Source organism: Felis catus, chromosome D4 (assembly GCF_018350175.1).
Source record: "Felis catus isolate Fca126 chromosome D4, F.catus_Fca126_mat1.0, whole genome shotgun sequence".
Classification (NCBI taxonomy): domain Eukaryota; kingdom Metazoa; phylum Chordata; class Mammalia; order Carnivora; family Felidae; genus Felis; species Felis catus.
This window is the reverse complement of record NC_058380.1, coordinates 41,580,094-41,607,261: the sequence shown is the minus strand read 5'-3', so window position 1 is coordinate 41,607,261 and position 27,168 is coordinate 41,580,094. Positions and strand designations below refer to the sequence as shown.

The 27,168-nt window shown below is 36.7% G+C and overlaps 1 protein-coding gene across 26 annotated transcripts in view; it reads left to right on the top strand.

Moving 5' to 3' along the window:
* Positions 1-27,168, top strand: part of BNC2 (basonuclin 2) — a 437,823-nt gene that overhangs the window by 261,404 nt on the left and 149,251 nt on the right. For 24 of the 26 annotated variants that reach the window (XM_019816007.3, XM_019816005.3, XM_019816000.3 and 21 more), the window contains one exon: positions 16,178-16,280. In XM_019816007.3, the coding sequence (XP_019671566.1) occupies positions 16,178-16,280 (103 nt within the window). Of the gene's footprint in view, positions 1-590; positions 1,683-12,384; positions 12,993-16,177; positions 16,281-27,168 lie in introns of those variants that run through there. The other 2 variants (XM_019816013.3, XM_019816006.3) reach the window with 2 other exon arrangements.

The following is a 27,168-nucleotide window of genomic DNA, read 5'->3' as shown; positions in this document are numbered from 1 at the left end:
TATCATCTGGTAGCTGTGCTTTGTTGTTAACTTGAACACAGGTAATATATTTTACAATTAAAATAATAGCCTCAGATTTACTGGATATGATCAAACACAAAATATTAAAACATGTTCACTGCCAGTTCTGTGGATATTCAGATAATATTTCAGTTAAATCGTATGAATTGTGCTTTCTTGATCTATTTATGGTTCACCCAAGTGGAATGGACTAATTGTCCAAATAGTGTAGGAAATAGTTACCTTATAATACTGTGAAGTACTTGGCAGAAATATAGTTTATACTCTGTTTTCTTGGGTTCTGTTTGTTTTTGTTTGGCAGTGATGTCCAGTTTCATGAACAGCAATGTCTGTGGTCTGTGGTCATCTACTTACGGTCCCTCTGGAATTATTCAAAACACATAATGTAGGCTAGGCATAGGCTTTCGATATATTAGGGTTCTGAATGTGGGTGACTGATAAATGTAGTAAAACTTTATTGGTTGCTACTGTCTTCCTTTATCATTCTTTGTAGACCACCAAAGCTAGTTTGTGTGTATTTGATCATCCAATAATGTATTCACTTGTCTAAGGGTAATCATAGTGAAGAGGTGGAGACACCATAACATATGGAAATACCTTCTGAATCAGTAAAGAAAAATTGAAATGTATCAAAGTGTTAAACATCTTAATATATTACCTCTTTTTCATGTATTGCTTACCTATTAACCAGTATCCTGTAATACTCTGACCATTTCATTCCTTTCCAGAGCAAGAGCACAGATTGAGAAGGTTTCATCTGTGCAGGGAATTCAAAGTGACTCCCTCACCCTACTTTTTACCTTTACTGGAAGACAAATCGAGGGAGGTGTTCATTTGGAGATGTTAAATGGGTGTGTGTGTATGTGTGTGTGCGCGCGTGCGCGTGCCTATCATTGAAGGGCAGTTGTATGTAGGCTTTCGTTGACAGCTATCACTGCATCTTGCAGCAAGGGAATTAGAATTGTCAACTTATACTTCTGATTCTTCGACCCTAAGAAAGTTGTAAGTTACTACAGCACAACTTATGATTTAACCCTTCAAATCATTTGAATATGGTTGATATTAAACTCCTATCCCTGATCACTTTGCATTCAGAATTTAGTTGGGAGGGAGCAGATGATATGTTGGTGTTTCACAACTTCTGGCCTTGTCTTTGGAGTAACAGAGTTTTAGCACATGAAAGCACAAATGCTTCGTGTGGACAGATCACATACATTTTAGAAGTGTTGCTCTTTAATGCTCAGTTGTGTTTGTATAGTGTGAATCGATTCTTCAGAGGCTGAAGTTTTACATGTAGCTGTCCTTGAGGCATACTCCTATTAATTTATTCATATTAAAGCCACAACATGATATTTTTAGTAACACTTGGATCAAGGAAGAACAGGGGCAGCTGCAAAAAACTGACTTAAAAAAATGTATTTTGGCGTTTGGCTTTTTAAAAAATGGGCAGTAAGCTATCTCATTGCCAGATAGAAGCAGTAGATATTATTGCCCAAGGATATATATATTGTCTGTGACAGAGGTAGTGCCTGGCTCATGAACTTTGACGAGTTTGATTTTCTTTTTTTTTGATTTCAGGTACTATGTATGTGTATCTGCATGTGAAGTGTGTGTGTGTCAACTTTGGCAGCAGAAGGATGGTGATGGTAGAGTAGAAGAAGGTATCTCTATAATGATAGACCTAAAGTTAGAATGTTACTAATATTGCCTCGAATATTAGCTAGGTATGCATCATCAAAAGAAGATGCTTTTTTCTAGGGTATCTAAAACCTGTCTTCCCTCTAATGACTAGTGGAGTCTACCACAGCCAAGCTGACTGAGAATGTTAACCTCTTGTCACTGTTGCCTGAATTTGGATGATCAGGAAATTATTTCTGTACAACAGCTTGCATATTTTGGTAGTGTATTCTATATGTTTTATGCATTATGTGAATTTTATGGTGTCTATTTTCAGATAGGTGTCCCTGCAATTAGTAGATGCTATTCATTCACAGACATTTTAGCAGATTTATTTATTTGTTTGTTTGTTTATTAAAATTCTCAAGGTATTACACATGTTATGTCTACTGAAAAGCTTTCTCTGCTTTTGTTTTTTTCCTTAGTATGCCAATACTTAGAAACATGATTTTAATGTAAATTATATATTGATAGCTTCTTAGCATTCTATCAGATTGAAATTTCTTAGAAAGTTATGCAACGAAAGATTTGACAGATAAATGTAAAGTGTCTAGCAAGTGATATGAATAGTAACTGAGATTTTACTTCATATTTGTTGGCTTTCTGTGCTATTATTAATATCAGGATATGTGGTTCCTGGTCTGTGCAGGTATGTATGAGGGTCTTTTTTGTCAAGGGGTTATGCCTGCCTATACCGAGAGACAAATTATTGCTTTGGAATCCTTAATTATTTAATAAAGAGATTCTATGAGATCTCAAAATACAGATTTAATACCTAAAACTAGAGGGGATAAAATAGGAAAACCAGACACATGAAAGAATATCATCTTTATGTAAGAGATGAATTATGATACTCAAAATCACATCTAGCTTTATAGAAAAAAAGGAGTAGATTTATTCTATACACTAAGATTATAGGGAAAATGACATGAAAGCACATGCTGATAAAGCTTGTGCCTTCTGGTGTATAAAGCAAATATCTAAATATATGTCTGTTTGTGTCCATATACAGAGTTAAAGGACAGTTTTCCATGAAATAATGCATTCCTTTAGAATTGCTGTACATTTTCATAATTTTTAAAACATTCCTATTGTAACCTACATCAAAAGGGCAGCCAGGGTTTTTTGTGTCTGACTATACATATGCATTATAAAAAAGTGAGTCTACTGTAATTACCAGTTTGCAGAGCGAATTCCTGCAGGGTTTGTACTCTCCCCATTAGTAAAAGAGATAAGTTGAAATGTATTAAAATTTCACTGTACAACTGGGAGTTTTTGTTCACAGTAAATGTGTTAATGTTTCTTCATTGCTTGACTGTTTGTGTTTAAATTTAGGCAGCGTGCCCAACAGGGACAAAATTATAGGATAAAGCTATGTATAAAAGAAAATCCTTCTGAGAGCACCAATAAGGCTCTTTTTAAAAATAAGCAGTTACATATAATAGTACAGGGCTGTAGCCACAGAGAAAAGTTTTATCTGTCTATTTCAGAATTATTGGAATTTTTCTTTCCCTTGTGTAAAGGTTAAGAGGACTGAGTTTATGTCAATAGCTAATACACTTTGATGTAAAAACATCTATTATTTTATTCAGTGTTACTCCTGTAAAAAGAAAAAAGATTCCTTTTTGTTGTCCTTATGATGAAGAGAGGCTAATAGCATTTTGAGAGAGAAGTGATAGATCACATTTTCTTCCCTGGGAAAGGAATTCTTTCTTGTTAAGAATTCTAATTACAGCCTGTTATATTTTTTGGAGCATTTTTCTCTGCTTTTCTTCATTGCCATGAACTTAGTAAATACATTTATTCACATAGATAGACTTACATTAAAAAAAATTAATCTGCAACCACTATCACCTAGTGTGAGTTCATAATGAAATCCACAAATAGAGGATAAGGCTAGTATTTCTCTGTAGTGTAGAGTGGGCAGAAGTTGAAGTTATCTGTAAACACCGACTATATACCCTTTAGCCAGCCCGCTCGTCTCTCTCTTAAATGTGGAAAATGTATTGTAGTTCCTACTGTTTGCCTTTTATATTTTTTTTTGTCTGCTTTTCCATACATGAAGATGAAAGAATTTTCCAGTATCCATGTGCCATCTCCATGGCCTCATACCACAGACCCACAATACAGACTATGTAAAGAAGCAAAAATAAAATATAATTCCTCATCTTTGAATGTTGCTATCAGTGTTTTGTAGTCTACGTACTGATAATGTATATGGGTATGCAGAGATATACGGGGAGGGGGTGGGGATGCATGTGTATGTGTATGTTTTCATTTGTTTGGATTCATACATCCAAGTACCCATAGGAAAATATGAGAAGCTCCATGAATATTTCCTGTTGTATATTAGCTTTCCATCATAAAATGTATTTTTCCCCTTAAAATACATTGGTTCACTAGAGAGAGAGATACATTTAATTCTTCCTCCTCTACACTGTTCTTTAAAAAGTAAATTTTTAACTGATAGACCTTGAAGTCCTTTAGAGCTATTACTTTCTTTTGGCTAATTCGTACAAAGGCACCATATGAAAATTGGATTTTTGATCTGATGGAGTGATTTTTGAGTTCTTATGAACCATTTATAGTCTATCAAGTAAATCCTTCTTAGTTCACGGATTATTGACCCAATGGACCATATTAGCTGCTTCGAAGCTGTTATAGCCCATTATGTTGATTCAGCTGACACACATGTGAACCCAGTCCACATGCCCAAGATGACATTAACATTGTTCTGGAAGACTCCCTTTTTTTCCACAAGGCTTTCTATTTATTTCTTAATTTTTAAGAGTTAGCTCAGAGTTCCTGACAGCCATTGCATACGTTTCTCCATTTGCTCAGTAATGTTGAAGCATTTGTTAGCAGCTAGATGGTCTGCTTTTCGCCGTCTTTCTCTATAAGTATATGTCTCTCTTTTGTCTTTTAACCAACTAATCCTTACAAGAAAAAAGAGAATAATGTTTTTTCAATACTCTAGGGCACGTTTTACCCTCAGATGCTTATAGATTCCATAGAAATTTGTGAGGTTTCTCTGAGCATTGGAATGTAGCTCTTTGAATTTGAGAAAACTACCTTTTAGAAGAAATGATAACGTTGTATTTGTGTTTTTAAAAAATGTATTACCTGAGAGGTTTCACTTGAAAAATTCTGGTGACTCTAGCCAGTGGTAAAATCAAGATGTGCCTTTAGTGATTTATATGAAGCTCTAATGAAGCCAGTCCAGGTCTCAGCACAGACCCCTAGGGAATCTGTGACCTAACATAAATAACGTATAAGAGGGCATGTAGACTGTTCATCATCTCATTATTATTATTTGTAATGGGTATGATTCCTGAGGTGATATCTGCTCTTGGGCAAAAGAGACACATTCTTTCATAATCAGACATAATTATGATGTACAGTTATATATGCACAATGGAAAGTATTAAAATGTTTATTGAGATACACTCCTTATTTATGGGCAATCCCAAGACATGTAGAAATAAGGTGATATAAAATAAACCAAGTGTTCTTAAGGATACCTTGTGTCACTTTTTTTTAGATTTTGGCCTTTCTTAGTATAACCATTTAAAAACTCTACAAAAAGCTGCTCAGAGTTGCTTTCTCTGTCTAAAATGTACCATTTTGTAGAAAATCCTAGTATAAATTAACTGCTTACTTAGCAGTTTACCCCACCTTTTTAAGTTGCTTAAACCTTTACCCACACCTCTCCCTTTGAGTGTAGTTTTGTCCACATCTTACTTCATTTTAAACTCCTGTTGTAACTGAAAAAAATGTATATCTGAGGAAATCTCACTGTGGAGGGAGGGTAGCAAGGGGGATTATTTCGCTTCTTGCCTTTCATACACAGGCAGAGTGGAAAGAGCCCTGGATTACTAGATGTGGCCATTTAAGGACATCTCAGAGCCTCATTTTCTGCTGTTTGAAAAATCTCTAATTTGGGGGATTTTGATGATTAAATATGAGAATGTATTTGAAATATTATGCAAGCTTCATAGCACTGTACAAACGTAGGATATTATTAGTCTCACGAAGGCTGCCTCAATTGGCCTGGGTAATCAGAGTTGTCATCTGAAATGATACACTCTAAAATGCAACAACTTGTCTCCCTTGTTGCTTCACTGGGATAAATTCTTTTCACAAACCTAGAGGAGTAAATTTAGTTAAAAGGTCACCCACCTTTTATGTTCTTGCTTGGTAAATGGATTCATTACTGTGCTTGGCATTTCAAATAAGGTGGCTAGCTCCTTTTGTAGAGGATCAAGATTTAGAGGTACTCCTTCCTTGAAGGAGTCCTTCCCACGCTGCCTGGCAAGGAGAGGCATCATCAAGTCAGGATGATGTCTTACATTTGGGCACAACTTGGGATAAGTCTTGGGTTATTCCTGCACCTCTTTGCTTGGTCACCAAAATCTGAGATCATCATGCAGATCATCGTTCCTGGGATTGAAGCTGCTTCTGAAATACTGGAACTCAGGCTTTCTCTTGTCTTGCTTCTTGCCTAATGAGGAAGTATTTCTTTGTAAAGTGCTTAAAGGTTTATAAATCTTCTTGCATCTCATTATCAATCCCTTCCTTATTAATGTCTTCCCCATCATATTATATTAGTAATTGTTTTCATGAATGCCACCGAGAAATGTAATCACATTACCACCTTTCAAATTGCATTAGTGAAAATGAATAAAATGTATATCAATGGAATACAGAATCGCTGATTCAACATTAAGGTGAAATGAGATGAGTATTGCTTAGCATTCATGTGATATCAGAGGTGCTTTGGCTCCTTCTATAAAGTTACGCATTCTGGTAAATGTAGACAGAGTTTAGTTAAAATGGGTTACTTTGTATGGCGAGCTAATCCCTTATTTTCAATAGATGATAGGTATGTTCATTGAAAGAGTATTTCCTTTCTAATTATCACAGCTGCCTGTGTGAGTAGTCTGTAAAATGTGTAAGCATACAGGCAGTAAATGGAATATCTTAATTGTTAACTGTTAGGTAAGAAAATAAAATGTTTCTGCCCAAATTGAAATGCCTTTTCATTTCCTGTTTCTCTAATATTACTAATTGCCTAACAAAATAGCTTGTATTACCATAGGCCTAATTTAATTGGGGGGAAAAAAACATAACACATGCACTCCAAAGCCTGCATGTGCTTTGATGCCATAGAAGCATGGATATTTTCCTTATATAATTGGCTATATCCCGCTGTTGATTTTTACTCTGAACTCCTAAATTATTTAAATGGGGTCTTCCTCATGTCGATTGATAGTAGGTTGTGGTCGTAAGGTAATGACTACAGATGCTCATTGGATCCATGTCTGTGAAAATTTATGTGCCTGTGTATATGTCTCTTTCTCCCTGTTTGTGTTTATATATTCACACAAAGTCATGGAAACATTAACACTCATGTGTAAACATTTACTCAGAAGCTTATGGTTTCCCCTCTTTGCTCCCTCCCCCTAAACCAAATTTGCTTCATGACTTTTGCTGAAGTAACTTTTTCATGACAATAAATTGAGGAATATTTTTGCTAGTATATATGACAGAATTCATCATTATCAGTTTTTTAACAAATTCTCTTAGTTGTTTTAGTATCCTGATATTAGTATGTGAACATAACTGAGAATCACCTTCCCGCCCCCCCCCCCAGTCTGTTGAAGAATGTCCTAGATTTTCCTGATGGAAAAATAGCAGTGGACTTAGAAAATAATTGCCAGTTTTTAAATGGATATATTAAGTTTTAATATTTTCAAAGCAGAAGGTATTTTCAAATTTAAGGAACAGTGAAATTTTTTCATTTGCTTTCTGTGTATCCACTCATTTAGCATTTGTATATTGAAGACCTACTAGGTTAAAGAAGGGTGTTCCATTACATTATGTATGCTATCTTACGAGTTAAGTAACACCTTATGAGGGAATGCTATCTTATGAGTTAAATAACACCACCAGTAGAAACCAGAGGATGCAGTGAGTTTTGTCCCTCATCCCTCTTAAATAACTCTAGTGAGATAGAGTTCATATACCATACATTCTACCATTTAAAGTATACTATTAAATAGATTTTAGAATATTCACAGCTGGGCGCAACCATCATCAGATTCATTCTGGCACATTTTTATTACCTCAAAAAATCCTTTAGCTACCCCTGCAAGCTCTAAGTAACCACTAACTACTTTCTGTCTTTATGGATTTTTATGTTCTGAACATTTTGTATGAATGGAACCCTATATATGTGGTCTTGTGAATGGTTTCTTTTACTTAACATAATGTTTTCAAGGTTCATCTGTGTTGTACTATATATCAGTATTCCTTTTGATGGCCAAATAATATTTCATCATATGAATATGCCATATTTTTTTATTGATTTTGCCACTTGATGGAGGGATCATAGCTTAAAATTTTTTTAAATTTTTTTAATATTTATTTAGTTTTGAGAGAGAGAGAAGGCGAGCGGGAGAGGGGCAGGCAGGGAGAGAGGAAGACACAGAATCTGAAGCAGGCTCCAGGCTCTAAGCTGTCAGCACAGAGCCTGACACGGGGTTTGAACTCATGGACTATGAGATTATGACCTGGGCCAAAGTCAGATGCTTAACTGACTGAGCCACCCAGGTACCCCTTAAAATTTTTTTAAAATGTTTATTCGATTTTGAGAGAAAGTGAGACATAGTGTGAGTGGAGACAGCAGAGAGGGAGACACAGAATCTGAAGCAGGTTCCAAGCTTGTAACTGTCAGCATAGAGCCCGATGTAGGACTCGAACTCACGAACCGTGAGGACCTGAACTGAAGTCAGGCGCTTAACCAACTGAGCCACCCAGGCATCCTGGGATCATAGCTTTTAAGAAAAACTCAAAGTTTAAAAATTCTGGATTTTAACAGTAAATGGTGTTGAAAGGCCGCTTTTCCCCAGTGAATCTCTTTCAATTATTTTGGAAGTGTTTATTGTGAAGATGATGTATTTCCTCGATCAATAATTTTATTCTCGTGGTGTTTTGTTGAAGTTTGACCATCTTTGAATTGTCCAGCTTTTCATCTTGACCAGGTTTACATCGTTGGCATTTGGCCCTTGTAGTGAGTCTGGCCTTACTGTGTATTTTCAAATCCTCTGATTCAGCCACAAAATCTAGTTTTGAAGACACCAAGAAGTTTCAGAGCACAAAGGTACAACAAAATGATCGTTTGATCAGGTTGCTATTTCTTCGTATGATATTAAAAACATTGAGACAAATTTGAAGGAACATTTTATTGAAGGGTTAATTTTTCAATTTCAAATTTATCTTACCACCAAATATGATACATGCATCTGCTGTAATTTTCCATTGTGAAATTTTGAATGGGTTTTGTTAAGCAGACAGCATTAGCTTCATTGCTTCTCATTTGCTGTTGTTACTGTTCTATTACAAGTAGTGGCATTTACGTGCATTTCAACACTCTGTGGATCCTTAATTTTTATAGTACACCTTATATTCACTGATAATTTCTTTTTGTGAACTCTGTGAACATTGCACATTCAAACTTGGGTTTGTATTTTTCTGGTATAAATGCTGAAAACATACCCAGCTTGTTATAAATATAGATTTATATTAATAGTCTAATAGAGTTAGATAAGACTTCTAGGTTGTTATAAAATTTCTTTGTAGGATATTTAAAACCTTGCATCTTTTGGTCAGTGTTCAGTGTCTGTTCAGCTCATGCTGTTGTATCTTGCTTTGCAAACAAGGATTGCAAAATCCTATAGCAAAACAGGGGGATATACCTTTGCTTTAATCCTGTATGAGTTTTGTAATCAAGTAAAAGTCCATTTCTTGTGCTGTTGTCTAGTTCATATTGGCCCAGTAACTGTCCACCATGCAAAAAAATTGAGTTTTCTTTGCTCAGACTGCAGTGTGTGTTGGACAAATTTAGGATACTGAGGAGTTCTAAGAGGCAGTGTCCTATAGATTTTCTAAGTGTTAGTTGACACTCAGTACTTTTGTTTTATTTTATTTTATTTTATTTTATTTTATTTTATTTTATTTTATTTTATTTGAGAGAGTGTGTGTACTCATGGGAAGGGGGAGAGAGAGAGAATGAATGAATGAATGAATGAATGAATGAATGAATGAGTCCCAAGCAGGCTCCACACTTAGCAAGAAGCCTGACAGGGAGCTCAGTCCCACACTCTGGGATCATTTGACCTGAGCCAAATTCAAGAGTCAGATGCTCAACCACCTGAGCCACCCAGGCATCCCTCAAAGTACTTCTTTGGAAAGTTGTTTCTTTTCCATTAGGTTTATGTATCAGCCGTGTGAAAATGAGAGGGGAAAAAACTGACCTGAAATTTGTACAGGAATCTATTTTCTGACTTAGTCACCATTACTGTCATGTGAATTCTTTAGAATCTTTGTGACATTGCTATTGAAGTACTCTATTTGTCTTAGGTTTTCATATACAAGATTTATAAATGTGTGTGGAAGTCCCACTAATCTCTGTGCATCTTTTTGGCCATTCTCTTCATAATGCTTTGTAATTACTACAGTGTAGTCTGTGACATAATACTTGGCTTCCAGATTTGTGAACAGATAATTTTATTCCACATTTTTATTTATTTATTTTTAAGACCAAAGTCATTCAAGGACGATTTTCCTACTCAATAAAATGGTTCACTTGATCTCTGTCACCATGTGTACCTTTCTTTCTTGGACTTGTGTGTTCAGAGATGAATAACATGTAGTGATGACTTAATAAGAGTTCATGGTAACACAGACTATTTTGTAGCCTCATGGAGGATTGGCCAGTTTTACATATTTATATGTACATGTGACTTCCAAAGTAGAAAATTCCGTTTATTAAGAAATTTGTTGTTAAAAATAAAAAAGGTAAACCTTGTCACTTACAGCCATCATAGGCAATTAGTTTGTATACTTAGAATCTACCCACCTGCATTTACAATAGAAACTGATAGGGCAGAATAGATGCTGTATTAATGATTAGCTCTTTCCATAGTTCAGTTTTAATGTAGGTCACTTGAAGGGAGCTCCTGGCAAATAATAGTATTTCTTGTGGAAAGACAAAACCTAGAATTTAAATTTTTAATTTTTTGTTCACTTTGTATGATTACTGCTTCAGAATATATGTCTTATGTTTCTAATTGCCCCCTTGCCTTATTTTGCCTTTTGTTATTTTATATTAATATGTAACTTGTGTACATGTCCCCAGATAAGAAATGGCTAATAGATTTATTAATTAGACTTGTTTATAGTTCTTTTATGAGGTACACTAAATATTAGCTGAAGCCACCATCCATGTTTTCCTGAGAAATGTCATTTGGTGAGAAGATTGATGTTTAGCTCCCATATTCTTGCGGAGTTCAAGCCAGCTATGAGCATAATAAAGCTGAAGAGACTTCAGTTTTCGTGATAACAGAATCTTATTTGAATATGGCTTTGGAACTCATCCAGAATACTTTCAAATGCACTCTAATTTAATATTCAAATGTAAAAATGTTACTGCTCAAACTTTGATTAAATATTTTTATTCTAAATTGGCCTATTTTATTTTAGATATACTTTGAATGTCAATATTTATAATTTACTGGTTTAATTGTATGTTTTCTTCCTTTCTCTGTAGAGAATGGATATAAACTGATTAATAGTTGGGAAATCACCCTGTCATTTAAGAGCCATGTAATATCCATATAAACATTTCTGATCCCTAATATTAAAAACAAATACTAATCACTGTCATGCTTATCTTAGAGGACTATAGTATGAATAATATAGCATCATGTATGTCAGTCTATTCATTAAGACTATGTGTTAAACATTTGATAAAGCATTGGATAAATAGCACATTGGGAAGAATCATGGGGGGAAATTCAAATATAATATATGGAAAGTTTCTTAGTGTCATAAATGGTTTCCATTTACTGAAACTTTTTACTGTTACTAGACACAGTGCCATGGGCCTTATAGTCATTATTTCATTTAAGTCCTTTGACACTTGTGATGTTATTGCTACTGTTAGAGATGAGGAAAAAGGCTCTGAGAATCATGTATTTCAAGTGCCTTTTGAGTACCTGTCATTTGCCAGTGTACGTTGTAATCTCAACAAACGTGTTGGACTGCCCTCATGGAGCTTAAATTCTAGAAGGGAAGACAGATATTAATCAAGTATTCACACAGATGAATAAATACATTTATATGTAATAGATTATAGATAAGTTGCAGATAAATATTCACAACTGTCTCAAGTGCTATGACAGAAAAACCCCTTGTGAAACAGGAAACTAATGGGGAACTTGACTGGGAAATGAGGGCAGCTGCCCTCAGGAATAGAAGTAGTATTCAAGTTAAAATCTGAAAGATGAGCAAGAGTTAAGAGTGTACAGTGGGGTTGAATGGTGGGCAGATTGAAGGGCTCTGCCCAAAGATTGCTTGACTGAATGGGATTATAACTCAAGGTTCTCGGTCATATGGAGAGTTCACACAGACCTGGGTCGGCTTCCTGTGGCTTTATTAGTTCAGTGTCTTTAGGCAGGGTACTGAATTATCTCCACCTTAGTTTCCTCATTTGTGAAATAAAGGTAATGATAGTGCTAACCTCATGGTATTTTCTGAGGATTAAGAGAGCTAATGTTTGTAAAGTATGTGACATTAGTAAGTAGAAAATGGCAAATATCCAGTAAGTCTAGCTATTATTAATGATACTAGGTAATAGGTTACTGTTAAAAATTTTTAAATCCTACCTTTGGAAGAAGAAAAGACAGAAGAATAAAAAGAGTTGATTGCTTCTCTAGCCCTTTTGAGGGCTTCCTTCTCTTCTTAGGGTCTTTCCTCTACACCTACTCCCCACAAACTCTGTCAAGTCCCTGAACACAGACTCTGCCACCCGTTTCTTGCCACTTAACACAGTACTTGGCTACAAAATAATGGTTTTTGCATAATGATAGTATTTGAAGCTGGAGGAGGGGATAGAATTGCCAAAATAAAAAATGAGAGAGCCTGGCCGTGGGAAACACCTGTATTTATTTACAGTGGAGAGTGAGTGAGAAGTTGTTGCCAGTGAAACTAGGATTGTTGGTCTCTACAGCCCAGGAATGAAGGAAGAGTGCCGGAAGCTGCACTGAGGTCTCGGAAGACCAGGAGACTAGAAAAAGGGACCAAAATTCATGAGAACATTCCTTTTGGAGAAAGTTTCAGGAACGTGTGGGACAGAAACCAGATTGCAAAATTAAAATGTAGGTGGTTGTGCGGAATTGGAAGCAGTAGGTGTTGGGTGCATGGATTTTTCTTTCAAGAAATCCATGGTAAAGGTAAGCAGAAAGAATAATTACTTTTAATAAGTTGCAGGCTTAAGAAAATTTATCATTGTTATTGTTCTGGGGATTTGTCAATGCTGATCATGTAAGAACTGAGAAAAGAAAAACAGAGCACTCCTGATGAGTCATGGAGGGGTTGATAACCTGAGATAGCCAGACCTGCATGAAGTCCCTGATATATAGGTGGGAACAGTCTGACTAAACTGTCTACTCCTTTCCTGGTGTCCCCTTTCTGCCACCTCATCGTCATCTCTGGATTTTCTATAGTTGAGAGTGCTCAGCAGTGAGTGGGAGGAATTCACATGTTGGCTGAATGAAGGAAGACGTGAATATGCTCACAAAAATGAAAGCTTATCCATTTCTACTCTTCCCAGCTGTCTCCTTGTAAAGCATGTACATTTTTGAGGCTTAACTGCTTTTGATAATTTTATGATAATTTATTTTCTTTAAGTGTGGGTGAGTTGGCAAGTGATCACATTGGTTCTGTTTTGTTGTGAATAAATAGTATGTCAAAGTTTTATGCTGTTTCAAAAATGTTATTTAGAATAAAACTTCCTTTGAAGCCACAATAGTCTCTTACTCAAAATATTTATTTAGACCATATTGTTTAAATATATATAATTCCCTTAAGGAACAATTGTAGTCTATAAAAATCTGAATTTAAAACAAGTAGACCTTCTGGAATTCATAGAAATACAAATGGATATTCCAGTGTTTAAGTGTTTATATACAAAAGGAGTTGAGGTGTTCCAATGTTTGTGTGTTTAGGTACAAAAAGAGTAGAATTCATAAAAAAAGGATGATGAACTTAATTCCCAAATGTGCCAGATGTATAAAGTTACTTAGGTAGAGAAAATATTTAAATCATAAGCTGGTTTAGAGCAAATGAATAAATGATTTAATCAGTGAATAAATAATTATACATAAAAATAAAGCAAATCTGTAGTCTCTTAATTTGTTCTGTCCTGAATGTAGCAATAATTAAAAGTGACAAAAGTGTGCTTTAAACACAATATAAAATTAGGCTATTTTTGTAAAATACTTAAATATTAACAAAGTAATGATTTAAAACATGTATGTCTTTTATGCTGGAGTTAACATATAATCCTTGAGAAATCATTTTATTGGGAATTTTTAAATTTTGGTACAGCAGAGGTGATTTTTTTTGGTATGTTTTTGAAAGCTTTTATTAAAGCTGTTCAGATTACATGAATATTTTCATTTCAATGTGGTTGCCATATCTGAATTTATAATTAGATAGTTTGTGAAGTGCATTTTTTTTTCTTTAGTAGAAACACCTCCCTCTAAACTAAACTGTTTTGTTTGGGTTTGGGTTTTTTGACCATATTACAGTCAAGTTGTGAGTTCATTAACTGATGAACATGTTATTTAAAGAAGCTGTTTCTAACCTGTTACATTCTGATATATTGCTCAGTCAGTAAACTATTGAAATTGAAATAAGAAACTTTGGGAGAAGTATTTCCTCATATAACCTACAAATATATATATTATTCTTGCTTAGTCAGCATTTCCTTTGGTGTTCCTATTTCTTATTAGTAATTCTTCAAATCACGATACATAAAGCAAAGTTTCACAACCTGGCTAATACATAATTGGACTGTTGACATTGGAAGACAAACCCTGAAATACCAGGCAGATTATACAATTGCGTGTTTCCCCAGTGGTAATGGAGCAGCAAATTAGAGGTGGAGGTGAACTAAGGAAGGAGTCTATCGTGAAGACAGACTCTTATTGCAAACCGAACAGGGAAACTATAGATTTAACGTTCATTAGTGAAAGTGAAATACTTTTCAAACTTGCCTGATAAGGGACAGTAAAACCTGTCCAGTTTTACTCTCTGTAAATGGAATTGGCCCAACAGTGTTGACAATATCTAAAATACTGTCTGTTATAAGTGAGACAGTTTATATAAAAATCCAAATGGAATATGAGCTCTAGGAATATGAGCATCTGGAAGCTGTGTAAGTGAGCATATCTTTCAGTTGTAGAACTGCAGTTTCAGGTAGTTGCAGCCTCTCCTCCAAACACCACTCCCCCACCCCAAATCAGTAAGCATTGATTGCATCTAAAGCTGTAGAGCCATCTTTTCCTGGCAGTTCAGATAGTTACAGTAGATTGTTAATCTGTGAATGATCGGACTAAGTCCCTTCTGTCTTCAGAATTTCCATGCAAATTAGAACTAAATATATGAGATAAATTTATTAAGTGTGGTCTAGGAGCATAAGGTCAGCTTTTGCACAAGTTTTAAGCATAGGTTTTTATCCATAAAAAGTTACACTTCATTTATGCTAATTTTCTGTGGATTCACTTTATAATATAAACTGGTAAAATGTTTTTAGAAAGTAATCGTAAGGAAAGTTTTTTGAGTGTGTTTTTCAGTTTTCTAAGATCCAGTTGGATTGTTACCAATATAAGATGTTTGCATAAATGGCTTTTCCTATTCCATATATGATCTAAAAACAAATTTAAACTTGGTTTCTTACATCACCATTAAAGTAAAAGGAATGTTGTTTTGTATTTTTCAAAATAGGAATGAAAATGAAATTAATATCAAAATGGAAAGACAAGGAATTGGAAAGTAGATAAATAATACCAGAAGTATGTTAGATTTTATTGAGCCAATAGGGATGTCTTTCAAAGTGTATCTGAAAGATTAACAAAGCATCTAAGTGAAACTCAGCAGAAGAAAAGTAACATTCTAATAATAATATTTGTATGTCATGTTTTACTTTCACCAACATTTCACTTGAGCATTATTGTAGTAGAATGTATTTTCCTGCATTATTGCCAAGTGGATAAACTTAAATGGGAATATATAGTAGCAGCAATATTTTGTTCTGTTTGGGATCCCTAGCGTTACAAATCAAGCATCTTGTAGAATACATAATCCTTTATTCTTATTCTGCTTGGTCTACGTTTCTAATTTAAAGGTTAAATATGAATGACATGAAACATTCTATTAGTGTGTGAGCTTTGTTTTCTTACATTTTTTTTTTTGGTAAGAGATTTTGATGGTATCCAAATTTATTTTTAAAACACTCCAGGCCCCTACCAACATAAAGCCTTTAAAAATGGAAATGGATGTTACTTATTAAAATGGTAAAGAAATACAATACCTTTGAACAGATGCTGATCCTTTTTTTTCCTCTATTTTTCAGGCCATCCGTTGCACACTGGTAAACTGCACGTGTGAATGTTTTCAGCCGGGGAAGATTAACCTGAGGACTTGCGATCAGTGTAAACATGGCTGGGTGGCACATGGTGAGGAAAATCTGGACTTTTCTTCCTGTTCTTGTTAGGTTCATGTGAATGTGCGTATTTTTTCAGAGCAGTCACTGCCCTGGAGAAGAGAGGGGTCAGCTGTGCTCCAAGAGCTAGTTAACATGCAGGCTGCAGCTCTCAAACAGCATATTCTCGGCTCCAAGGAGTAAGTCTAGGCAAGCAGTTCTTAGCAGAAGGGTGCGATGTTTATAGGACAGTTGGGCCGTGGGGTTCTGACTGAACGTAGCAGCAGCCAGCAAGCACCAGGCCTGATGGAAACTCAAACATACCACAGTTGGCCTTTCAGGGCCTGTACCTCAGAAGGAGGCTGGCAAACCCTCTTTGCTTGAGGAGAATTCGTCGATGACTGCTCACCCTTGTCGTATGCTTTTGAGGCTGCATTTATCCTCCCAGATGTTAAATTTTGTATGGTCCAAGGTGAGTGAGAGAGTGAACGGGAACATTGTTTGGCTAGTATCTGAAAAAATAATGTGTAAATACCCCCTTTCAGTGCTCATCGGGATTGGAGGTGGCCGGTGTTGAATGGGGGCTCTGCATAGGTGTGTCACCTGAGGGTGACCCATGGCCATGGCTGCAAGTGTTGCTGCTTTTGCCAGATGCACAGAGCTGTTCCATCAGTGTGGAACATTGAGCATTTAGTATGTTCTTATGTATGGTTTATGTGTTTTATGTTCAGGCAAAAAGAGACTTAGAAAATAAGCAGACATTTTCTTCCTAGAATGTAGAATTTTTAAAGATAGGTGATGTTTATAAAAGAAATCTTGGCTTGAGATTTTTTTGACAGCCTGGGGTATTGGCTTCTCAGTCGACATATTCTTCATTCCCAAACTGTGCCAAATATCCAGTGGGTTGTATTTTTATAAATGTCATGTTATTCTAGCAAGATCTGAAGTAACAACACTGGGCCATGCCTTTGAAATGCTTTTAATTTATCATGTACCTTGCTTGTTAGGGTGTGTATGTTGGCATTGTGGGGACATTTCAGCCACATTTCTGTGTGTGAGATCGAGAAGGGATAGGTAGGGTAGCAGGAGAGGAATACCCTGGAAGGGGTGTGCCTGGCAGGCAGAGCCACAGTCCTTTAGTGCCTCCAGGAATGGAACTCCTTCCTGTTTCATTAGCAGGGCCAAAATCTGAAACGTCTCGCAGTCTAGTTTTGAACAACAGATGAGCTGCTGTTAAACTTTTGTAGTCTGTGTATTACCGCATTCGATGATTTCTTCTCTCTTCCGTATTCATTTCCTAGGGTTGCTGTAACAAAATACCACAGACTGGGTTGCTTAAATCAGAAATTTGTTTCCCCACAGTTCCAGAGGCTAGAAGTCCAAAATCAGGGTGGTTTCATTCTGAGGACTCTTCCTGACTTGCACATGACTGCCCTCATGTTGTGTCCTCAAATGGTCTTTCTTCTGTGGATGCATACCCCTGGTGTCTGTTTGCATCTAAATGTCTTCTTGTTCTAAGAACACCAATCAGATTGGATTAGGGCCCACTCTATTGGCTTTATTTTAACTTAACCAACCTGTTTTTTTTTTTTTTAATGTTTATTTTTGAGAGAAAGAGAGCAAGCATGAGCCGGGTACATGAGGGAGGAAATGGGGGAGGGACAGTGAGAATCCCAAGTAGCCTCCATGCTGTCAGTGCAGAGCCCAACGCAGGGCTCTGATGCAGAATTCAAACTCACAAACCAAAATCAAGAGTCGGATCTTTAACCAATTGAGCCACCCAGGTGCCCCTAAAACTTAATCAGCCTTTTTAAAGGCTCAGTCTCCAAATATAGTCACATTCTGAAGTACCAGGGATTAAGGCTTCAAGGTATGCATTTGGGGGGAAACACAACTCAGCCCATAACCCTTCCTAAATATCCTTCTTTGCCTGAGTAAGTGTTGGCTTTACTAGGTAATAGGTACTAGAGCTTATGTCCCAAGCCCGTCAAGACTCACAGAGGCAGTATGGAATCTCATCCTGGCTTTGCAACTTCAGTGGCTCATAGTTGAGCATTTCTGCAGGTCTGCCTCCTTATCTGTAATATAGGATTAATAATACCTACTTTGAGGATTGTTGTGAGGATTAAAGATAAAGCATATGAAGACTTTCAAATAAATAATACTGTGTTGAAAGTAAGAACCTGAACAATGGATAAGCAATAAAAGTAGGTCGATCAGTTAAACAAAGGACTTTTCATTCATTCAGCTCCCTTTTTTTCCAAAGCCATCTGTGTTCCCATCATCTGTCTACGGTGGTAGCCTTGTGAGTATAAAAGTTTACTGTGTCACCAGTTTGTTTTACCTATCCAACTGCCACATGCATATTACATTAGTAGTGTAATGGGGTGAGGTGGGAGAAGAAATATTTCTTCTTTCTCGAATAAAATAAATTATTCGTAGCCAATGGTTGTTACTGAGACTTTCTGAAGGATGTGATTTTTCACTAAACTTGAATAAGGCATTTCTGTTATATTAGGCTGTGCTTTTTCTACTGTGTCCTTAGAAATCCTGGGTTTCTGTGATATTAATTGTAGAGTTTCCCAAGTCTGTCTTTCTCTCACCACTGTTAATACCTTGATCTCTCTTCCCCCCTCTCCTCCTTCAACTGTGTGTCCATATACAACTCCAGATATGTACGCTGGGTGGCTCGGTTGGTTAAACATCCGAATCCTGGTTTTGGCTCAGGTCATGATCTCATAGTTTGTGGGTTTGAGCCCCACATCAGGCTCTGTACTGACTTAGGATTCTCTCTCTCTCCCTCTCTCTCTGCCGCTCCCTCACTTGTGCTCTCTCTGTGTCTCAAAATAAATGAATAAACGTAAAAAAAAAAACAAAAAACAAAAAACGACAACAACTCAATGAGGCACCTGAGTGGCTCAGTCTATTGAGTGTCCAACTTCAGCTCAGGTCATGATCTTAAGCCCTGCATCAGGTGCTCTGCTGTCAGCGTGGAGCCCACTTTGGATCCTCTGTCCCCATCTCTCTGCCCCATCCCCGCACTCTCTCTCTCTCACATACACACTCTCTCAAAAATAAAATAAAACATTTAAAAAAAAACCCTAGCCAACTCCAAATATGTACATACAGACTTATAAACCCCACTCTTCCTGTATTCATTAGGACAAATACGATAGTGAAGGATTGGCTTCCAGCTTTTGAGTTGGCAGTGGGATGAGAGCACCCACTCTTTTTGCCCCTGGCATTCCAACTAGTTGCTTCATTCTCTCCCCCTGCACAGAAAACCCTGAAATCATATCTCTAGTGATTTCTGTGCAGAGGTGAAACACAGCAGCCTTCCTGGCTGCCTTATACACTACGGTGTCCTATGTGTGGCACGAGGAGGAAATTACTTGGTTTTCTTAGTGTGTGATTTTTCTCTGAAAGTGGATGTAACAGGAGTGAGACTACTGAGACACATCTCATAGAATTATTGTATCGCATCGCTAAACATACTCCACCTGTTAATTGTATTAAAAAAATATTTGCTGCTAAGAGATAAAGATAACCAAATGTCAAATCAAGTGTTCTCTATAAAAAGAACACCTTTTACAAACTTGATGGACTCTTTTGAACAAATATGTTCCTATATCTCTTTATAGTTTCTTTGTAAGATGTTGGATTTCACGGGCCATTATATCACACATACACATGTGCACACACACACAGACACTCTTCCATAGCCTTACACATTTATTCTCTAACCTGCTTCAATTGTTGACATTAGCTCCTTTACAGTAATCTTGAGAAAGATGTTTTAAAAATTAAAGGGAGTGAGTGATTAATTCATCATACTATAACACCTGGGTTTTGAAATAATGCACTGGGCCGTGTGCTTTCTACAGATTACTTCCTTGAAATCTTTAGCACCTTTGAGTCAGAGAGGAAAAAACCCTAAACAGTTCCTTGACTACCAATAGGTATTTCCCACTGAATTAATAAAGGATTTCCTGTTCTTTCTCCCCATTAATGAATTTCAGCTCTTTCACTCAGATAATAGAAAGCAGGGCTTTATTGAATTTAACTTTATTTCAAAACAAGCTTTTTTTGGTATACGATCTCCATACCTATAATGCGTAATAACCCAGAGTTCCTAAGTTTGTGAATTTCCGTTCAGAGTTCTTGGATAAAGAACTCCAGCATACTGCCAGCTAATTCATTTAACAACTATTTTTTCCTACCTCTATTTGCATTATCTTTTCTGTGTGTTTCCTTCATTTGCCTAAGATATAGAGTGAGTTTTGAAAAAAATTAAAATAAAATTTCCTACAAGTTTTAATTTTCCTTGTTTCAAAAGTGCCAAAATAAGATACCAGGATAAGTAAGAGCAGCAATGGGCTTCTTTACTGGTGACATAAATGTTTATGTTGGTAGAAATTTAGTTTGTTGGATTTTGACCCTTTCCCACCATACTAGAGTAGTAATTCAACCATTCACAGAATTAAAGCTTCAGCCAAAGATTTTATATAGTCTTAGAAATTAGCAAGTATCACTAGTACATACCCAGTACTGGGTAAGTTGTATGGGGAGGGTGGTAGGGATAGTGCTTCCTCCTAACGAGAAGTGTTACTAATAGGACTTTGTTGCCTTTGTAAAAAAAAAACAAAAACAACTGGAGACACGGCATAGGGGTTGAGAACTATAGTACTAAGTCACTTCTGTTATTTATTATTTGCAAATAAGTTTTAATGCCTGTATTCTAGATGAAGATTTCATTTCTAAACCATTAAGATAGAGTAGTACAAATAAAAAAAATAGTAAACTATGTTCTAAATGATTTTAGTAAATATCTAGTGATAATCCAAGACAACTGGAAATTTTTTTTTTCTTTTATGTTGGGTTGTATTTGATTTGTGTATTTGAGAAAAGAGGTGGGCAGATTTTAGAAAGGTAATGTATTTAGAATTTTTTCCTTTACTAGATCAGTAATTTTTACTTCCAACAAAGCCCATTTGTTAAAACTACCTTTAAAAAAAAATCCACTGTCTCTTAGTGTGTCTCATAAGCATTTGGCAAGGAGATGAGGCTTGATGAATAAAAAATATATTACACAGCTTAATGAACCCCACAGCAGCTTTCTCGGTTCAAATTATTTCCTTTATAGAATACTCTGATTTAAACCAAAAGCATGCACCATTCCAACAAGCTGCATGAATGATAGAATTTTCATTCACTTCCAAGTGATCTGAATTAACACTAGTGTTATTTCCTTTGGCCAAGGTCTGCCTGTGAGAACGCTTGTTGCACCAGAATTCTTGAGACCTTTCTTTTATTATGTTCTATAAATGTGATTTCTCTTTACTACTTGCAGTTCATTCAAGGAGAAGATAGTCCTATGTTATTACTTTAATCACTCGGTCATCAAGCCAGCTGCCTTCCTGCTCATACCCAAACTATTCAGATTTTTTTTTAATGTAAAACGAGCAGGCTAGGCCTGCATCGTCTGGATCATCAATGAAGAGATATTTAGTAAGCATCTATCATAGATAAAGTACTGTATCAGGTGTCCTTCAGCTCCTCAGTTCTGTGCCACAGGAGATAGCAGTATAAAGTTAATTTAGTGTTCTATAGTAACCAGTTTTATGGTTTAATGTACTGTAAGACTTAATATTCATATAATCCATTAATTTCAAACCTTTTGTAATTCACTGGAAGTAATTTTTCTTTTTTTCTTTTCTCATCATCATTGAATTTGAATTCTCAGCTTTTACTTGATATATCTTATCAGAACAGGGATATTTATAGAGACCCTGCCCCAAATAGAAATATAAGACCTCCCATTAAATTTGAATTTCAGGTAAACAATGAATAGTTTTTTTTGTTTTGTTTTTTTTAGGATAAGCCTATATCTGCAAATTTAGCTCAGTGGTCCTGTATTTTTATTTGCTAAAACTGGCAAGCATACATCTAAAAACATTTTAGTGAGGCTTAATTTGCGTATTTAAATCTTAAATCAGGGCCATTGGTTCTGAACATTCTGTAATCAGAAACCTTTTGATTATGTCAGTCTTCAGCATTCTGTTTACAAATTCCTCAAATTTGTTGGCGCCCTGGTACTTTACAAGGATTTAAGCGGAGTGGATCAAAAGCAGTAGTTTTCATTTTATCCCATGAAAAGTCACATGTCTTTATTATTTGTCCCAGTCTATGCTCTTCTTATGAATTGTCTAAACATCTGTGGAAGTCATTTATTTCCAACTGGTAACTCTGTAATATTCTTCCTGACTTGAGTCCAAAGCCCAGTATAATTAATGTAGTAGTAACTTTTCCTTCTTCCTCCTTTCTTCCCTAGTTTTCTCCCCTTCGCACCCCAAATAGATGTCTTTTATCATAAGTAATAAAGCATGACATTTCTGTGACATCATGCTCATTCCAAATAACTCAGCAGTTTCTGTATGATAATTCGTACATTTTTCATGATTGAGCGAGGAGAGTAATTAAAACTGAGTCTCTTCTGACAAAGGGAAAGGTAATCCTCCCAGATATTAACCTACAAGAAAGCTCTGAACCTCCCTTTAATTGACCTAGAGATTGTCCCAATAAGAGTGAATTTTGCTTTGGGAGAGACTTGTTGCAGGAGGCTGTTTTGTTTAGGATTTGATGAAAAGTGTAAGAAAGGTACTAGCTTGAGTCCTTAGCACAGGGAAGTAAAGACAAGCTTTGCAAGTGAGAACTTGATCCTTTGGGAAGATGTAGGTGTTCGTGCTTCCAGGGCTTTACCTAGAAACAACGTGGGTAGGAACACCATATTCCTCTTCTTCTGGTACGCTGCTTTGGAAAAGGTGGGAACTAATGTAGTATCTGTTTAAAAGAATCTAAGTAGACTTAGTTCTTCCAGATTAGGATACTGAAACCTGGCTTGCCTAGCTGCAAAATTCTTTTCTAGTTAGAGAAACCCGCTTTTTGGTGCCTCCTAGCTCTGGTAAGGCAGTTGGGTCCCCGATCTCTCCATGGACAAAGTCGTTGATCATCTCTCTGGTTATTTTTATTTTAAAGAGCAAAAACAAGGCCATTTTCCTGCCTGGCACAGGAGCCTTCTTTGCTTGACCTGAGGGCACCGTGCCCTCTTCTGCTTTTCTCCTTTACTCCCTGATCAGAGCTGATAAGCTTTAAAGGGAGGCCATCCTCACAAATGCAAAGGTTGGGTGCCTGATTGATGGCATTAACTATATTCTTATTGTGTCCCTGAGCTGCTTATTTTGATTTGTTTCTTAGTCTGCCTACCTTTGGGATGGTGCTTTGAACTCCCTAAAATTTTTCGTTTTTAATCACAGCACAAACAGTGCCTCCCCCTCAAAGTCCTGGGCTCTCTGCCTGTTAGCTCCCCATGTTTTTTTTTTTTTTTTTTCCTGGTTTCTTCTTACTCAGATGGAACATAAGATGAGTCTGGTAAATTCTGGCCTCTAAAGTATGCAGTGCCAGTCCGCTGCTAAGGAGTTTCTAGGGAGGATCTTGAGATTGAAACATACAGGGCTGGAGCCCCAGGATATGAAGAAGTTTCAGAATCATAAATGGGAGGCATGATAGAAAAGTAGGGAAGAGTGCAGTTCTGTTTAAGTTCCTGTGCTGCTCTTACCACCTACTATCAGCAGAACTTTGGCCAAGTTACGTAATCTCTATTTTCTCATCTGTGAAACGTGGATAATGATAGCACCTAGTTTGTAGGGTTCTTCCTAGGATTAAATGAGATAATCTACTTAATAGTGTTGGTTATTGTTATTTCTGAACTCTTCTAGAAGTACAACTTCAACCTCTGAGGGCATGACAGACATGTTTTAATATCGTTTAGTGGTTAAAAGTTGGCTTTGCCAGATGGTGGTCAAATCTCATCTCCGTCCCTGGTTAGTAAGCCTCAGTTCTTTTATCTGTAAATGTAAATAATAACAGAAATATACTTAAATATCACAGCAAGGTTTTGAGGAAGATTAAAGGGAAGAGTAGACTTAATACCAGTGATAATGTCCAGAGCCTCACTTTTAAGGTGCAGGTGGTGTGAGCTTTTTTCCCCTTCTAGGGAAGGTTTTCTTCAGTGCCCAGTGGCAAAGTTTAGGTTACCAGTTCTTTTGGCTGTAGGGCCAAGTGTTTCCTAGGTGAAGTTGTTTTCCCCAGTAAATCCAGTACAGTTCCATTTCTTCCATTTCCCCTAACGTGTCATTTGAGCCCTTATTTGAACAGAAATCAGAAACACTTTTTCCCAGAGGTCACATTTTGAGAAGTGTAGACCAGTTAAAATGAATTGTAAGAGTATTTATCTGTTCAAAGTCCAAAACCAGAAGTAGATTAATTTTAGGCAGATTTCAAGCTACTTTTGCCCATTTTCAAACCTATCTTGCATGTGAAGTGCTCTGATGGGCTAACCACTTTATCATTTTATTTTACTTTATTACATCATAAATTTTTATATCTTGCTAACGATCCTACAGGAAGCTTAATTGTTTATAGGAACATCTTAATTAACTGGAGTTCACCAGGTTAAGCAGAACACAAATTGAAGGAGTTATAAATGAAACACTCAACTCCTCTCATTTTACTCAGGATGCTCTGTTCAGGTATACGAGGAGATTTCCTTGGGGCATAAGGACCCAGTATGCCTCAGCAATATCATGTTGAGACTCTCAACCATCCTTCTTTCTGCTGTGTCATAGTGATGACTTTTTCTAAGCATGGGCCCTCCCCCTACCCTTTATTGAAGAGTGGAATGAGGTAAATAAGGTAATTCTGAGGAATTCTGACTTGTATTCTGGGAGGCATAAAATGTTGCTAATGCATCCCATTCCTTACCAGTTTTGCCTTCTAGGAGGGTGGTAGGTGTTTGTAATTCTTCAAAAGCTTCTTGCATTTATCTGTTACTAGTTAGTGAACGTGTAGCCAAAGCCCTGTATAGAAAGTATTTTAAGGTGTTACTGTCACAACTGGGTAGAGTCATAAGCAGTGTCTGTTAAGGGGCCCGGTAGTAAGGTCTCGCTCTCCCTGGAGTTCAGGGAGATCCTAATTTTGGCCTCTTAGGCCTCTCAGCCAGCTTGTATGGTCAGGCAGGTGACAGTACAAATGCAAGCTCAAACCCATCTAAATGAAAGGACAGTGTTGTTGGGCCTTAAATTCAATTTGCCAAGGAATGCAAAGGTAACTCTAGACCTGGCTGTCCAATCAAGAAGCCACTCTTATGGATGTGAGCACTTGACATGCAGCTAGTCCAAATTGAGACATGTTGTAAATATAACGTATACACTGGATTTTGGAAATGTCATCTTAAAAAAAATGTAAAATACTACAGTAATAATTGTCCATACATATTGGTAATACTTTTGAGATACTGGCTTAAATAAAATATATTCTTAAAAATTAGTTTCATTGTTTGTTTTTTACCTTTTAAAAGAGACTAAAAAATTAAAGTACCGGACTTGAATTCTATTTCTATTAGACATAGCTCTTCTAGGCCCTCGGTATGAGATCATGTATTTGGAGGCCTGAAGCTTAGGTTAGAGTGGTTTACTGGTAGAGTAGTTAGAATTGGTGTGAGAATCCTAAAAACCGAAACCTGAGGCTCTTGTCCTCCCTTCACTCATCACTGTCAGCTCTTTCCCAGTCCTTCGAGCTTTCACACTTGCTGCACTATTGATCATGTCCAGTCTTTCCTTTGCTCTTTTCCTCGGGGAAGAGGGATCCCCCTTGCCCCCAGGAGCAATTAAGTGCTCCCTTCTGAATGAGCTCAGCACACTTCACGGAGACCAGAGGGTCGTTTCTGTGTAATACTGATCCCTCTACTAGCTTGGGAGCTCAAGGAGGGCACTTCTTCATCCCTGTGCTGATACCCACTGCGGCATTGCCCACATGGGAGCACAGGAACAAAGGTTTGCGGAAACTCCTAAGTGTATCTAAGAGTCTCTGACTCCTAATTGCCATTTCTTTTCCAGCAGCCTCTTCCATGCTAAGTGGTAAGCCCAACTGCAGACAGCTTGCCTTTAGATTCTGCATTTCTCTTTCCCAGCCTTTCTGTTCTCGCCTTTTGCTGTTTTCTTCTGTCTTTAAACAACAAAACAAGTGAAAGGTAGGTAGGAGGTTTTAGCAGCCTGACTAGCCAGGAAGTAAATTTTAGAGAAGTTCAATTTGTTTGATCATTAACAGATGTTGGCATTTTGGTCTTATTCAGAAGGTACAGTTTTGAGTGAAATATCTTCCAGTTTTATTTAGTAGTTCTTCAATACTCCTTTGCCTGCAAAAATCTGATGGATAGAAATTCTCCCCTCCTCTCTTTGGTTGTCCATGTTTTCCACTATCAGTAAAAATTAAAAAGCAAATCAACTTCTAGCATAAAAGAAAACACCTGTTTGGCTTGGAGAAATTGGCCAGGGAGGTCTTTTCTCTGACAGGCCAAAAGCGACCATCACAGGGCCCCTTATAAAAAAAAAAAAAAAAAAAAAAAAAGACATTTTTTTTTCTTTATTTCATGTGAGCATTGGCAGAAACTCTGACAAGCAGTTCTTCATATTTTATTATGTTCTTGTCTGCAGAATCTCTGTCAGGCAAAAACCTTGTCAGCGGAAAACCTGTCGTAGGATCAGAGGAGACAAAAACAGGTGTCACACAGGCAGTCAAAACTGAAGGAAAAAAAAGATTAGGCTAAAGAGAGAGAGGCAGACAATTACATTAATGCCATTGCTTTTATCTTATAGATGTGTGTTATTATCTCGGGGTGCTGAGTGCGCAATTGCCTCAAAGAAAAGTAGACAGGAGACAAGGGGAAACTTGATAGTTATTAACTGAAGAGGCAGTGTGTCAAAGCTGGATGGGGTTCAAAGTTTTGCAAAGGAAAAAAACTGCAGGCAGCAAGCAACGGCTGTGCGGTTCTGCTTTCGGCTACATAAACCTAGTAGCAATCTAAC